The 13,285-nt window shown below is 41.6% G+C and overlaps 1 protein-coding gene across 3 annotated transcripts in view; it reads left to right on the plus strand.

The window, feature by feature from the left end:
* Window positions 1-13,285, plus strand: part of ipo8 (importin 8) — a gene marked incomplete at its 3' end in the record, with an annotated part of 39,611 nt that overhangs the window by 10,331 nt on the left and 15,995 nt on the right. For 2 of the 3 annotated variants that reach the window (XM_080754179.1, XM_080754178.1), the window contains exons 9-17: window positions 377-511; window positions 1,486-1,585; window positions 3,997-4,073; window positions 5,749-5,865; window positions 7,480-7,569; window positions 8,491-8,656; window positions 9,629-9,789; window positions 11,158-11,283; window positions 12,558-12,633. In XM_080754179.1, coding sequence (XP_080610305.1) covers window positions 377-511; window positions 1,486-1,585; window positions 3,997-4,073; window positions 5,749-5,865; window positions 7,480-7,569; window positions 8,491-8,656; window positions 9,629-9,789; window positions 11,158-11,283; window positions 12,558-12,633 — 1,048 coding nt within the window. The remainder of the gene's footprint in view (window positions 1-376; window positions 512-1,485; window positions 1,586-3,996; window positions 4,074-5,748; window positions 5,866-7,479; window positions 7,570-8,490; window positions 8,657-9,628; window positions 9,790-11,157; window positions 11,284-12,557; window positions 12,634-13,285) is intronic. The other variant, XM_080754180.1, reaches the window with a different exon arrangement.

Genomic DNA, 13,285 nt, shown 5'->3' on the forward strand with positions numbered 1-13,285 from the left:
GTCTATGGTAACCATGGCAACGCGAGACATTGAAGAGAAAAAAATCATTGCAACATAAGTGTTAATATGGCGTCACGATCATTTGAACTACTTTAACCATATTTTATAATTTGGCTACTATGAGCTTGTAGATCTGCTATTTTGGGAAAATCATGCACTTTTGTGCAACTCTTTTTGGATATTTATTTTTAAAGCGAACATTTTTTAACTCAAATCTTTGCTCCTGGAGGTCCTTGGCCCCAAATATTTTTCTGATGGGGGTTCCTTAGCCAAATACATATCGTTTATAGGGGGGGTCCACTGGTTTGAGAACCAGTGAACACTGCCCTAGGGGTCCCGGAACCCCTCTGTGAAGTGGTTGGTGTGTTGTGTCCAGGTGCTGCTGAAGGTGGTGGACCAGTACAGACAGAAGCAGTACGTCACGCCGCATGTCCTGCAGCAGTCGCTCAACTACCTCAACCAGGGCCTGTCTCACTCCATCACCTGGAAACAGATGAAACCACACATGCAGGTGGGACCAGGGTCAATAGTGGTCACTAAAACCTAACCAAATAACGAAAACTAGAATAATGTATTAAAATAAAATACATGTATATACGGTATATACAGGCACATGCACACATAGACATCAAAGGGGGCTTGAGCCTGAGCCTGCCCTTTTATCCTGTCTGTAAAAAGTGCCCTCTCTAGACCATGAATGCAGTTTTTACTATGGTGAAAGAAATGCAAATGCCATCTTTCCATGCCATACCTGAAGGCAGCATTCAAGAGAATTGCCTTGTCCAAACTCTCCTGAACTTGACTGCAGCATCTTATGTTGAAAGAATTGCCCTCTCTGTGTAGAAATCCATGCTGTACACCACAATATTCACTTGGTTATACTTAGTTCAGTGTGGTATCAAGCACCGAAAATAGCCGACCTCCAAGCTCACAACATGTTGCAGCGTGAAGCGTTGTGAGCTTGGAGGTCTGCTATTTTCAAGCTCAGCTTGTACATCTTATAGAGCTGCTGTTCTTCTGGTCTTTTTGAAACTTTCCCTCTGACTACCCTACTGTATATTACAGTAAAAAATAACTCAAGCTAACTAATCATGACTGAAACAAAACAAACTAAAAGTTGTAACTAAGCTAGCAAACCTGCTTTACGGATCGAAACTAAAGTAAAATATAAAACTAATGAAAATGTCTAAACTATTAGTAACTCAAGTTCTGAAAGTTAGACTGTATCTCTGTTTAAATCAAATGAAAGTTTCTCTGTCTGAACCCACATTTCTGAGCCTATATTCCAAAAACTACAGATTACAGAAAAACCACTGAATGTTGAATGTTCATTTGTTTGGGTGTAATTGAGGTCAGGAAACAAGAAAGCCACAACATTTACATTTTTAATTTTTTGATGTCATGACCCCTTTTATAGATTGCTTTATAGATTGAGTATAAAAAGCCGAATTAAAAGTGTGTTCATGGCTGATGTGTGCTTGACAGACCATAAGTCAGGAGGTCATCTTCCCGCTCATGTGTTACAAAGACGAGGACGAGAAACTCTGGCAGGAAGACCCCTATGAATACATCCGGATGAAATTCAGTGAGTGGAAACACACACACACACACACACACACACACACACACACACACACACACACACACACACACACACACACACACACACACACACACACAGGCTTGCGCACCTACCTTGTGGGGACATTACATAGACTTCCATTCGTTTTCTGTGGCCTTACCCTAACCTCTATCCCTAACCCTAACCCTAAACCTAACCCTAACCCTTTTCCTTAGGGAGGTCCCCAGAATGTGACTGTGTTAACAGTTTTTAGTCCCCAGATGGTGGTTAAAACAGGAACACACACACACACACACACACACACACACACACACACACACACACACACACACACACACACACACACACACAGCACACAGCAATATAGAGATTTATGCAGGAGATGTTTATCAATGCTTAGGGAGTTTTGTATTTGTAGATACTGTGACACCTAGTGGCAGGTTTCTGTGGGTAACAGATCTCATAACATACCTGTTGTCTAGTGCAGGGGTGCAGGGGTCTTCAACAGAGGGTCCGGGGTCCTCAGAGTTACTACAGGGGGTCCTCCAAATCTTACAATCCTTTTTATATTAACAACGTGAACCATATTCTAACTACTGTAGCCAAAAAGAGCAGATCTACAAGCTCACAACGCCTCGTGCTGCGAAAGAGGTTTGGTGTAGAGGAGGAAAAAGAGCAGACTAAGTACAGTGTAAAAGGTCAAGTTTATTAGGTAATGACGGCTCAAGTGGTTAAATATCTGAAAACACAAATTGACATGAATCCAAAATACACTGATGATTGTGCTGTCAAACGATGAAACTATATGGAATCTATGAACAGGTTGTGGGTGTCCAGGCCCAGGGAGGGACCCCTCTGGTTTCCTTGTGGGGGTTCCAAATGGACCCTTACAGTTCTGTAACTCTGAGACTGTAGAAATGGACACTTACAGGTCTGTAACTCTTTAGACTGTAAAATGGAACAAAATGGACCCTTGCAGGTCCATTTGCACACTCTCAGGCCCCTTTTCCGCCGGGGTTGAACCGGTTAATTTCTTTTTTCCCCCGCCTAATATTGAACCTGATCAGAGTGTTACCACTGAAAATGAATTGGTTCAGAACCCCTAAAAGTTAGTTCGGGAACTGGAAACAAAAAATGGCCCCTGGTTCCGGGAAAGCAGCAAGGTTCCAAGAATCTAGAACGGAACCAGTTCTAGAACCAAAGTTCTTTTGTTGGGAAATGGGTTTGAGAACCACTACAGTAGTCCAGGGGTCTTCAACGTTTTCAGGCCAAGGACCCCTTAGCTGGGAGAGATGAAGCTAATATTGTACTAATATTGTATAAAGTTGTGTTGCATATTAAAAATGTTCATAGATTTCTTAGCTTAGACTAGACTTTGTCTGACAGCAATATCATCAGTGTAGGTTTTGGACATTGAACCATCAATACTTAGTCCACTCTTTTCCTTCTACACCAAACCTCTTTGCCAAGAATAGCAGATCTACAAGCGTTGTGAGCTTGTAGATCTGCTATTTTTGGCTAATGTTCCACACAGAATAGGGATACTAGGGTTCAAGTGGTTTATGTGGAAAAAATAAAGTTCCTATCACACAAAGATTTGGAGGACCCCCTGTAGTAACTCTGAAGACCCCCTAGTCCATTCTGCGTTTTCCAGCCTGTATGTTGTTGTTGTGTGTTGTAGGGATGGGACGATAATTGTTATTATCATTTATTGTGATAAAAAAACACTCACAATAATCGTATTGTGGAGATTTACATTTATCGTGAAATTATCTTCCGCCATACACTGGGATTGGGATCAATTCAACTTTTATTTGAAGAGCTGCATATCCGGTACCATTTAAACCCTCTACAATTGGTAAAACGGACCTGGAAATAATGTACTTGATACAGTCTTTTTTTCTCTTTGCCAAAAAAAAAAGGCCTATCAACATGTCACGTTGCGAGCTTGTAGGTCGGCTATTTTTGGGGCAAATGTTCCGCCCCAGGATACTGGATGTTGGGGATATTTAGATTTTCGTGATAATATCGTAAATCACAATTTCTTTGGTCACAATAATCGTGACATGAAATGGTCAAATCGTAATAAAAAAAAAAGTATTGATCTGTTCACGTGCAGCTTGAATAAAATGCAGTGTATTGAACTTATCTGGATTTGGTATAGTACCTACTACCTTGCTACAATATTCTGGAAATTATTTTGCAACAATATATATACGATGTACAAGCTGATGATTAGATCATTTAATTACATATATCTATTTATATATTTACTCAGAAAGTTCTCAGAAAGTCTGGAAATTTGAGTCTGGAAAAAGTATGGAATTTTGAAATTCCAAATGTGCAGGAACCCTGTCCCTAGTGTGTTGTAGACCTCTATGCCAGCCTGTACAGTATGTTTTTGTGTGTTGTAGATCTGTATGATGACCACGCTCTCCCCGCCACTGCTGCCCAGAGCCTGCTGTGCAAAGCTGCGCGCAAGAGGAAGGAGGTGAACATAACATTTTAGGGCCCGGTTATCCTTTTTAAGCCATTTAGGCCTGAACGTAAATCTGTGTCACTTTAGATTTTAACCACTTTAACCATTATTTTATGCTTTAGCTATTAAAAAAATAGCATATATATATATATACAAGCTGCTTGTATATATCTGCTATTTAAAAAAATAAAAGAAAACATTTGTGCATATTTTATATTTTAATAATATATATATATATATATATATATATATTTTTTTTTTCTTTTTTCTTTTTTGACCCGATTCTATAAATGTCTTCTAAATCAGTGGTTCTCAAAACCTTTTCATGTCAAGGACCCCCAAAATTACATGTATTTGGCTGCGGACCCCCATCTCAAAATATGTTGTTCCAGGGACCACCCAGAAGCAAATATTTAACCTCTTGAACCCCATTGCCCCCGCCGGTGGGGGCAAAAGGTGTTGACCTCTGAACAGCTGTCAATAAATGTCAATAAATCAATATAGACCAAATAAAACTACAATTTCATTGTTGATTATTGTTACAGTGGGCCTACAGCATAGTAAACAGCTGCCATTGTACTTTTCATCCATAAATTACTCCAATTACAGTATTATTACTACTTATTGTTACTCGTTTTTATCATTTTTCACCCTATACTTTAACATTACAAATATTACAGCACTACTCTCACTAAAACATCAGTACAGTTTACATAGTTTGGAATATATTCATACAATTTTGCCAATCAATTGATGACACCTTGGTAAACAATTTCTCTATTCACTATATATGTTTTCAATGAGGTCTTGAGGCTCATTCACTATTCAAAAGGCAAAATTTCCATAGACGGAGGTCTTTATCAATCATCTTTTCCTAGGTAAGTGATCATAGCAGGACAATTTGGTAAGAGAAATGTGAGGTTTTACACTGCATTTGTGAATTTTCAAGGGTTAGCTGACATTTGGTGAGTCAAGAGTAGCCACAATCATTGTAGTTTTGTGTCCACAATTGTTCCAATTTGGGGATGCATTTTAGGCGGATTTTTCCCCTGGACCCCCCTGGGGCTTAAGAGGTTGGTTAACAATGTTCGCTTATAAAAAGATATCCGATTTTTCAAAAATAGCTTGTATACCTGCTATTTTTCAATAGTTAAAGCATTAAATAATTCTAGGCCTAAAAGTATCACTACTGCAATGTAGAAACACTCTGTTACAAGTAAAGGTCTGTAATTCAACATTTTCTTAAGTAAAAGTACAACATTATTGGTATCAAAATGTACATAAAGCACAAAAGTAGAGAGTACTCATTATGCAAGAATGTCCCATTTCACAGGTTTTAGAATGTATACAAATACTAGAAAATATAAGATCTACAAGCCCACAATAGCTTTTAGATCAGCTCATTTTCAAATAGCCGAAATGTATATAGGGCTGAAGTGGTTAATGTATGTTTTGTAATAATAATAATAATAATAATAATCAATCTACTTAGTAACTACCGGTAGTAACTAAAGTTTTCAGATAATTGTAGTGGAGTAAAAGCATTTATTGGATTAGAGGGGATCATGGCTATGTTCCCTCAACCCTCTGTTCCTGAGGGAACTTGAGCATGGACCAGAGTAGAGTAGAAGAAAAGTGCAAATACCTCAATGTGCTTAGTTACTTTCCACCACTGCATTTTGCTCAGGTCCTTCCCCAGATGATGGAGTTCTGTCACCAGATCCTGATGGACCCCTCTGCTGACCCCCGCAGGAAGGACGGGGCACTGCACTGCATCGGTGCTCTGGCTGAGCTCTTACTAAAGGCATGTACACCTCGTGTGTGTGTGTGTGTGTGTGTGTGTGTGTGTGTGTGTGTGTGTGTGTGTGTGTGTGTGTGTGTGTGTGTGTGTGTGTGTGTGTGTGTGTGTGTGTGTGTGTGTGTGTGTGTGTGTGTGTGTGTGTGTGTGTGTGTGTGTGTGTGTACATCGCTTGTGGAAGTGACCATGTGAGAGAGGCTTCTTCACTAAGGGAGAGTCCAATTGGGTTTGGTTTATTTTTCCATAATTAAAAAAGAAAGGGAAATAAATGACAGTGAAGTCTAAGGTTCATTTCCGTTGAGGTCCAGTTTTGTTGGACTGGTTGTGTTGCTATTCGATATATACACAGCCAAATGCCCAGACACAGTAAATACACTGACCAACCTCAGTACAACACACAGGCTTGTGCTAGTGCTGGGCAATTAACTGAAAATATATACGCAAATATTTAGAGCGGGCAACTGACTTATGACTGAATAATTGAGAAGCTACGTTTTTATTTGACTTTTTTCTTATATATCAACAAATCACTAGTTCAATGTATTTCTATTTTTTGTTCATTCAATTAATTCATTAATTATAATCGAGGCAAAAGTTTGAAATAATTATGATATTAATTTGCTTTACTTTACATTATTTGTTTATTTACTGAACAATTCAAAGAAATCAATCAATTGAAAATGATCTCATGCTAGAAGCGAATTTCCATCCATTTTAAGTCGTAACACCCTAGCTAGGCCTGTCACAATTATTACATAATCGTGTAATCGCAATTATTTGACACAATCACAATTAATTTGTCATAATCATTATACCTGTAATCGTTTACATGTTGAAAAATGTTCATGTTTTCAAACATTTTCAAAAATAGTGGAAATAGCAGATCTACAAGCTAACAACGCGTCGCTATTACATCCTGTTTTAACCCATTTAGAACGGGTACACATTATTGTGTATCATTATTGAATGCTATAACTATTGAAAAATAGCAGATATGCAAGCTCACAGCGCGGCACCAAGTGCCGCGCTGCGAGCTTGTAGATCTGCTATTTTTGAAAAATCTTGAAAATTAGAATTTTGACCCGATTCTATAATTGTCTTTTGAATCCTTCTAAGGTTTTTTGAAAAACCCTATGTTTCTATGTCAGCAATCTGGCCAGCCATTGTCAAAGAAAAGGTCCTTTTCACTTGAACTGGAGCTCAGTTAGTCTGTTCTTGAGAGACTACTATGTCAGTGGTTCTCAAACCTTTTCATGTGAAGGACCCCCAAACTGATATTTATTTGGCCACAGACCCCCATCTCAAAATATTTAGTTCCAGGGACCCCCCAGAAGCAAACTTTTAGTTACAAACGTTTGCTTTGAAAATACATATATTCAAAGATTTGCACACATTTTCACGACTTTTTCAAAAATAGCAGATCTACAAGCTCGCAGTGCCGCGCTGTGAGCTTGTATATCTGCTATTTTTCACTGGTTAAAGCATTCAATAATTCTAGGCCCAAGGTCCTTGCCTTGTCCTTGAGGTGATGGATATCAGTATGGGTTAGTTGACCGGGCCGTGTTGTGACTAGCTCTGTGACCGTGACTCCTCTGCTGTGTCTCTTCCCATCCACCACAGAAGCGGGTGTACAGGGACCAAATGGAGCTGATGTTACAGAACTACGTGTTCCCCTTGCTCAATTCTCCCCTGGGATACCTGAGAGCTCGGGTGAGTGAGCGCGTCTTTATATTCCTCACAAACAATGCCGCCTTTGTTCCTCACCAGACTGTCTGCCCTCAATTATGTTTACATTTGCAACATCCCAACCCCTCGGATACGGAGCGTGCTAGAATAGAATGCAGGAATGTGATTGTAGGTAATATACAGTTGTACTTTATAACAAGGACGTTCATGTTTGTGATAATCTTTTAATGCTTGTATGGGGAACATGTTAGTGGAGTATTAGGAGGCATTCAACATTGATTTCATGGTGTTGGATTTAATTGTAGTCAGGGTTCTTTATGAGTTGTTTAGCTTTTAGCTGTGCTTTATTCATAGAACATAAAAAACATTCTTGGGCCTGCGGTTCCCAACCTTTTCTGGACCATGGCCCACTGGAAAATCTCAAGCATTTGCGGCCCGCCCATTAACACCCACCTTAACATGGCAGCGGAATGTGGTCTGGTGCATTTTCAGAGCGTGTTTATTTTAATCAGTCGATCAATTGATCATGTTCCCGCTGATCAAGATGGAATCAACATAGTATACTTGAATTTCCCTTTTATTCTCAGTTCTGTTTTATGCGAGTAAGATTGGCCTGCAATTCTTTCAAAAAGCCATTTGTTCAATGATTTAAGTACCATTTTGGAATGACATTTCCTGATTTGCTATTTTCAGAACGCAACCATAAAATATAAACATAAAATAACTTGTATTTTATTTCTCTTCTACACTAGTCCCTCCCCCAAATTTTAGTCTAGGTTTTATTTGGTGACAAAATTGTCAATATATTTAGTCTTACTTTTAGTCATCATAGCTTAGCTTTTATTTCGTTTTTATGTAGTTTTCATCAGTGAAAAAAGGTAGAGTCGACAGATACCTTTGCGGTCATGGTTTAAGCCAACAAAATGAACCCTGGTTCCTTCTCAGTCCTGCTGGGTGCTCCACTGCTTCAGCCCGCTGCGGTTCCACGACGAGCTGGTGCTGAGGAACGCCGTGGAGCTGGTCAAACAGGACCTGATCGCCGACAAGGAGATGCCCGTGAAGGTGGAGGCCGCCATCGCTTTGCAGACCCTGGTCAGCAACCAGGAGCAAGGTCTGCTCTAACACGCATGGGTTGAGGTTCTCAGTCACGACTCGATTTCAGTCATTTGCATAGAAGCCGGCAGCACGTCTTCTGCGGAAGACATGCCGCGTACCAAAAATAGACGATCTACAAGCTCACAGCGTGTTAAAGCTTATAGATGGCCTATTTCTGGTTATGAGTTATTTTGACCCATTAACATGAGGCCGATTCTACAAATGTCGTCTAAATCCTTCTAAGGTTTTTGAAAAACGTATGTTTCTATGTCAGTGGTGCTCAAACTTTTTCATGTATATATACAAAGATTTGCACACATGATTTTTCAAAGGTAACAGATCTACAAGCTCGTGGCACGGCACTTGGTGCCACGCTATGAGCTTTTATATCTGCTATTTTTTTAAAAGCTAAAAGTATAAAATAATGATGCCTTCCAGGTCTCAATGGGTTAATTAATGAGTATTCTGAAGTGGGCAAACTAGCAATACATGTTCAGAAGTGTCTTCCATAAATCCTAATGGTGTCGGATGTTTCATAAAAGCAAAGGTTAAAGGCTCAGTCTGCAATTTCTTCAACTGGTTTGGCAGTATGTAGAACAGCAACAACATAGCTATAGAACGATAGTGCTAATTGTTTAGGAAACTGTGTGCATGCGTGTGTGTATGTGGGGGAAGGTTCACAAGTCTCAGGCATGGGGAATCCCACTTTAGGCTAGTGGATAACATGTTTGGCTTTTATAGTACCGTCCGTTCCCGTGTGGGAGATCCATGTTCAAATCCCGGGCGTTAAACATACAGACTACAGAATTACATACATGTCTTCTGAATCTGATCATTTGAATGATGACAAATGCAGGAAATAGTGTTTATATTATGGTTTATGGAAGCCTCATCTGTCTCCATCACCATCTGTCTTCAATATTTTCTGTGTCTTTCTCGCTCTCTAGTAATTCTCTAATTAAGTAATGTTCAATGTGTGTGCATGCAGCCAAGGTGTACGTCAGGCCGTTCATTCGCCCGGTCATGCAGGAGCTGCTGCACGTGGTCAAGGAGACAGAGAACGATGACCTGACCAACGTCATCCAGAAGATGATCTGTGAATACAACCAGGAGGTGGCTGCCATCGCGGTGGACATGACCCATAACCTGGTAGGGATGGAACTATTGGTCTGTCAGTCAGTCTGCTTATGTCTGTCTATCTGTCTCCTCATTTACGTATCCATCGCAGTGGTTCTCAAAGTGGGGTCCGGGGCGGGGACCCAGCAAAATGTTTTAATATGGCATCAACAGTACAGTATATAGATTGGTTATGTTTAGCCAATAGCCGATCTACAAGCTTTACAGTGAGCTTGTAGACCTAAGTGGTTCATTTATAATGTACTGTCTAGTGACTGACTGACTGTCTGAATGACATATAATAGTGACCACATGAAAAGCCTGCGGTTTTAACACGATAGTATGTACTGTACATGTGAATCCTGTCATATCGTTGAAATCTCCATATTTTATCTTTTAAGTTTTTTCCCTAAATGAAGTGTACAAATGGAACCAAATGGACCGTAAGCGTCCATTACTCCAGTGGTTCATTACCCTTCTCTAACCCCCCTTCTCTGTCTGTACAAAAAAAAAAGAATCGTGATATAAATTGAATCGTCACCCTAGGTATCGAAATCGAATGGAATCGGGAGGTAAGTGAATCGTCCCACCCCTACTACCCCTCTATCGACCGATACGCAAGTATCGGAATTGGTATGGGGAAGGAACAGATGCTATGGGTCCATCCCTAATGTGGTTGTGCTGTATCACCAGGTACATCCCTAATGTGGTTGTGCTGTATCACCAGGTACATCCCTAATGTGGTTGTGCTGTATCACCAGGTACATCCCTAATGTGGTTGTGCTGTATCACCAGGTACATCCCTAATGTGGTTGTGCTGTATCACCAGGTACATCCCTAATGTGGTTGTGCTGCATTAGCATGTCTTGGCCAGACTATAACTAACTGCAGTATAGTAGTCTGGAGCCTATCCCATTCCGAAACAATTCCATGATGGGAGGTTACAAAAACTAGGGGTGGAGGGGAGCTGGGTAGGGGGGAGTCACTGTCACTGTTTACACCTTACAGTATACCCAAACTATCAGCTAAAAAACACAGCAGGTGACATTCCTATTCAAAGACAGAAACCTCAGGAATGCACCCCCAGGAGCCCTCAGTATGCAAATAAGACCCATGTTGTCTGTTCTGTTGCTGCATGGAGAATGAGATGTGCTCATATGAGACATGCTGCGAGAGAGACAAAGTCCGCCTTACTTTGTAACTAGCCAATCAGGGGCTACTCACGAATCTGGAGACACACATTTGAAGAGCTAGCACATGCAACTAGACCATCCCCACCTTGTTTTAACATGAGTGGTTGTTTAGCTGTGCTAGGCTAGTGCTGCATCACCAGGTACATCCCTAATGTGGTTGTGCTGTATCACCAGGTACATCCCTAATGTGGTTGTGCTGTCTCACCAGGCGGAGATCTTCACCAAGGTGCTGCAGAGCGAGGAGTACGAGGAGAGTGAGGACAAGACGGTGATGGCCCTGGGCATCCTGAGCACCATCGACACCATCCTCACCGTCATGGAGGACCACAAGGAGGTAGGCCACTGTCGTCCACTGGTCGTCCAAATGTATTCATTTTTTTGCAAGTCTTTCGATATATCTTTTTAAAAGTGAACATTTGTAACTCAAATATTTGCTTCTGGGCGGTCCCTGGAACAACATATATATTCTGTATATGGATTATACAGTAGGTGGACCGATATCAGAGCATACGAGCGGAGTGGAGCGCGAGCGGTGCGGAGCGAGCCGTTTTTTTAGTTGAGCGTGAGCGAGCGACTTTTATAATGGGTCTGAGCGCCGACCCTCCTCCGCTCCGAGCCGATCCTGTTGGGACCGCGCGCCGCATGTTTCCAACAAAACAGTGGCGAGTGAACAGCTCTCCAAGTCTCCATCAAAGCCGAGGCTCACATTAGCGCAGCCATTTGTGTTGGGAACACACTGGCAAAGGAGAAAGTGTTTCGGACATGGTAGCAAACTACTTTTTTGACTCTGATTGACGGCCCTGAGCGGAGCGTGGAGCGAGAGATGCGAAAATCAAGTTGAGCGACGGAGCGGTGGGGAGCGGAGCGTCCCGGTGGCCGACCAGAGCGACGAGCGAGTGGGACAAGAGCCCTTTGGAGTGCGGAGCGGCTTTTGTCATCGCTCCACTCCGCTCGTGTGCTCTGACCGATATTGGCGTTAACATGCTGCGATAACGCGAGACTCTTATCGTGCCATAAAAAAAATATCACCGGTAATCGCTATTCTCAAAGTTGGGTCTGGGAGCCGCTATCGATGCCTGCATGCATGCACGATGACATCACACACGCGACACGCTGCCTTGACCCCAGGCAGAGGCAGCGGAGTTGTCTAGGCATAACGGTATTGTTGTCTAGGCATAACAGTATTTAATGTTTTATTATTTGTTACTTTTATCTTCATAGATGGTGGTCAGACACAAACTCACAGTTGCAACAACTGGCCAATGAAAAAGATACCAGTTATGTTCTGAAATTGTCGTCTCATATCTTTCCACAAAATATTAGAAAACGCTTGTTAGTGGGCTTGATAAAAGCTCATTATCAGCTCATCAATTCAAATTAACGAGCTCCATCCTTAGTGAAAGTATTGTAATTGTGTGTGTGTGTGTGTGTGTGTGTGTGTGTGTGTGTGTGTGTGTGTGTGTGTGTGTGTCTGTGTCTGTGTCTGTGTCTGTGTCTGTGTGTGTGTGTGTGTGTGTGTGTGTGCGTTTGTGTGTTTGTGTGTATCCCTGTCTTTCACTATATCTTCCTGGTTCTCTTGATCATTGTCTCTCTCTCACTCTCACTCAGATCACTCAGCAGTTGGAGGGGATATGTCTGCAGGTGATTGGTCTGGTCCTTCAGAAGCCCATCATAGGTATGGCAGGTGTGTGTGCACGCACGCTTCCTTCATTCATTATTCATTCATTCATTCATTCATTCATTCATTCCTTCCTTCCTTCCTTCCTTCCTTCCTTCCTTCCCTCACTCACTCACTCACTCACTCACTCACTCACTCACTCACTCACTCACTCACTCACTCACTCACTCACTCACTCACTCACTCACTCACTCACTCACTCACTCACTCACTCGAGCCACACTCACACACACACACACACACACACACACACACACACACACACACACACACACACACACACACACAGGTTTGTAAGCCTACCTTGTGGGGACATTACACATAGTCTACTATCTTTGTGGGGACCTTCCATTCATTTTCTGTGGCCTTACCCTAACCTCTATCCCTAACCCTTAACCTAACCCCTAAACCTAACCCAAAAACCTGTGGGGACCTACATTTGTCCCCACAAGGTTTTATTTCTCCAATTCTACTATCTTTGTGGGGACATGTGGTCCCCACAAAGTAATAAAAACCTGTCCACACACACACACACAAACACACACACACACACACACACACACACACACACACACACACACACACACACACACACACACACAGTGTCCCTGCCAACATTTTAGTTTTAGAAGTAAAAGTAATGGAGAATGGAGGGCGC

This window comes from Nannobrachium achirus (assembly GCF_963921795.1).
Source record: "Nannobrachium achirus genome assembly, chromosome: 23".
Classification (NCBI taxonomy): domain Eukaryota; kingdom Metazoa; phylum Chordata; class Actinopteri; order Myctophiformes; family Myctophidae; genus Nannobrachium; species Nannobrachium achirus.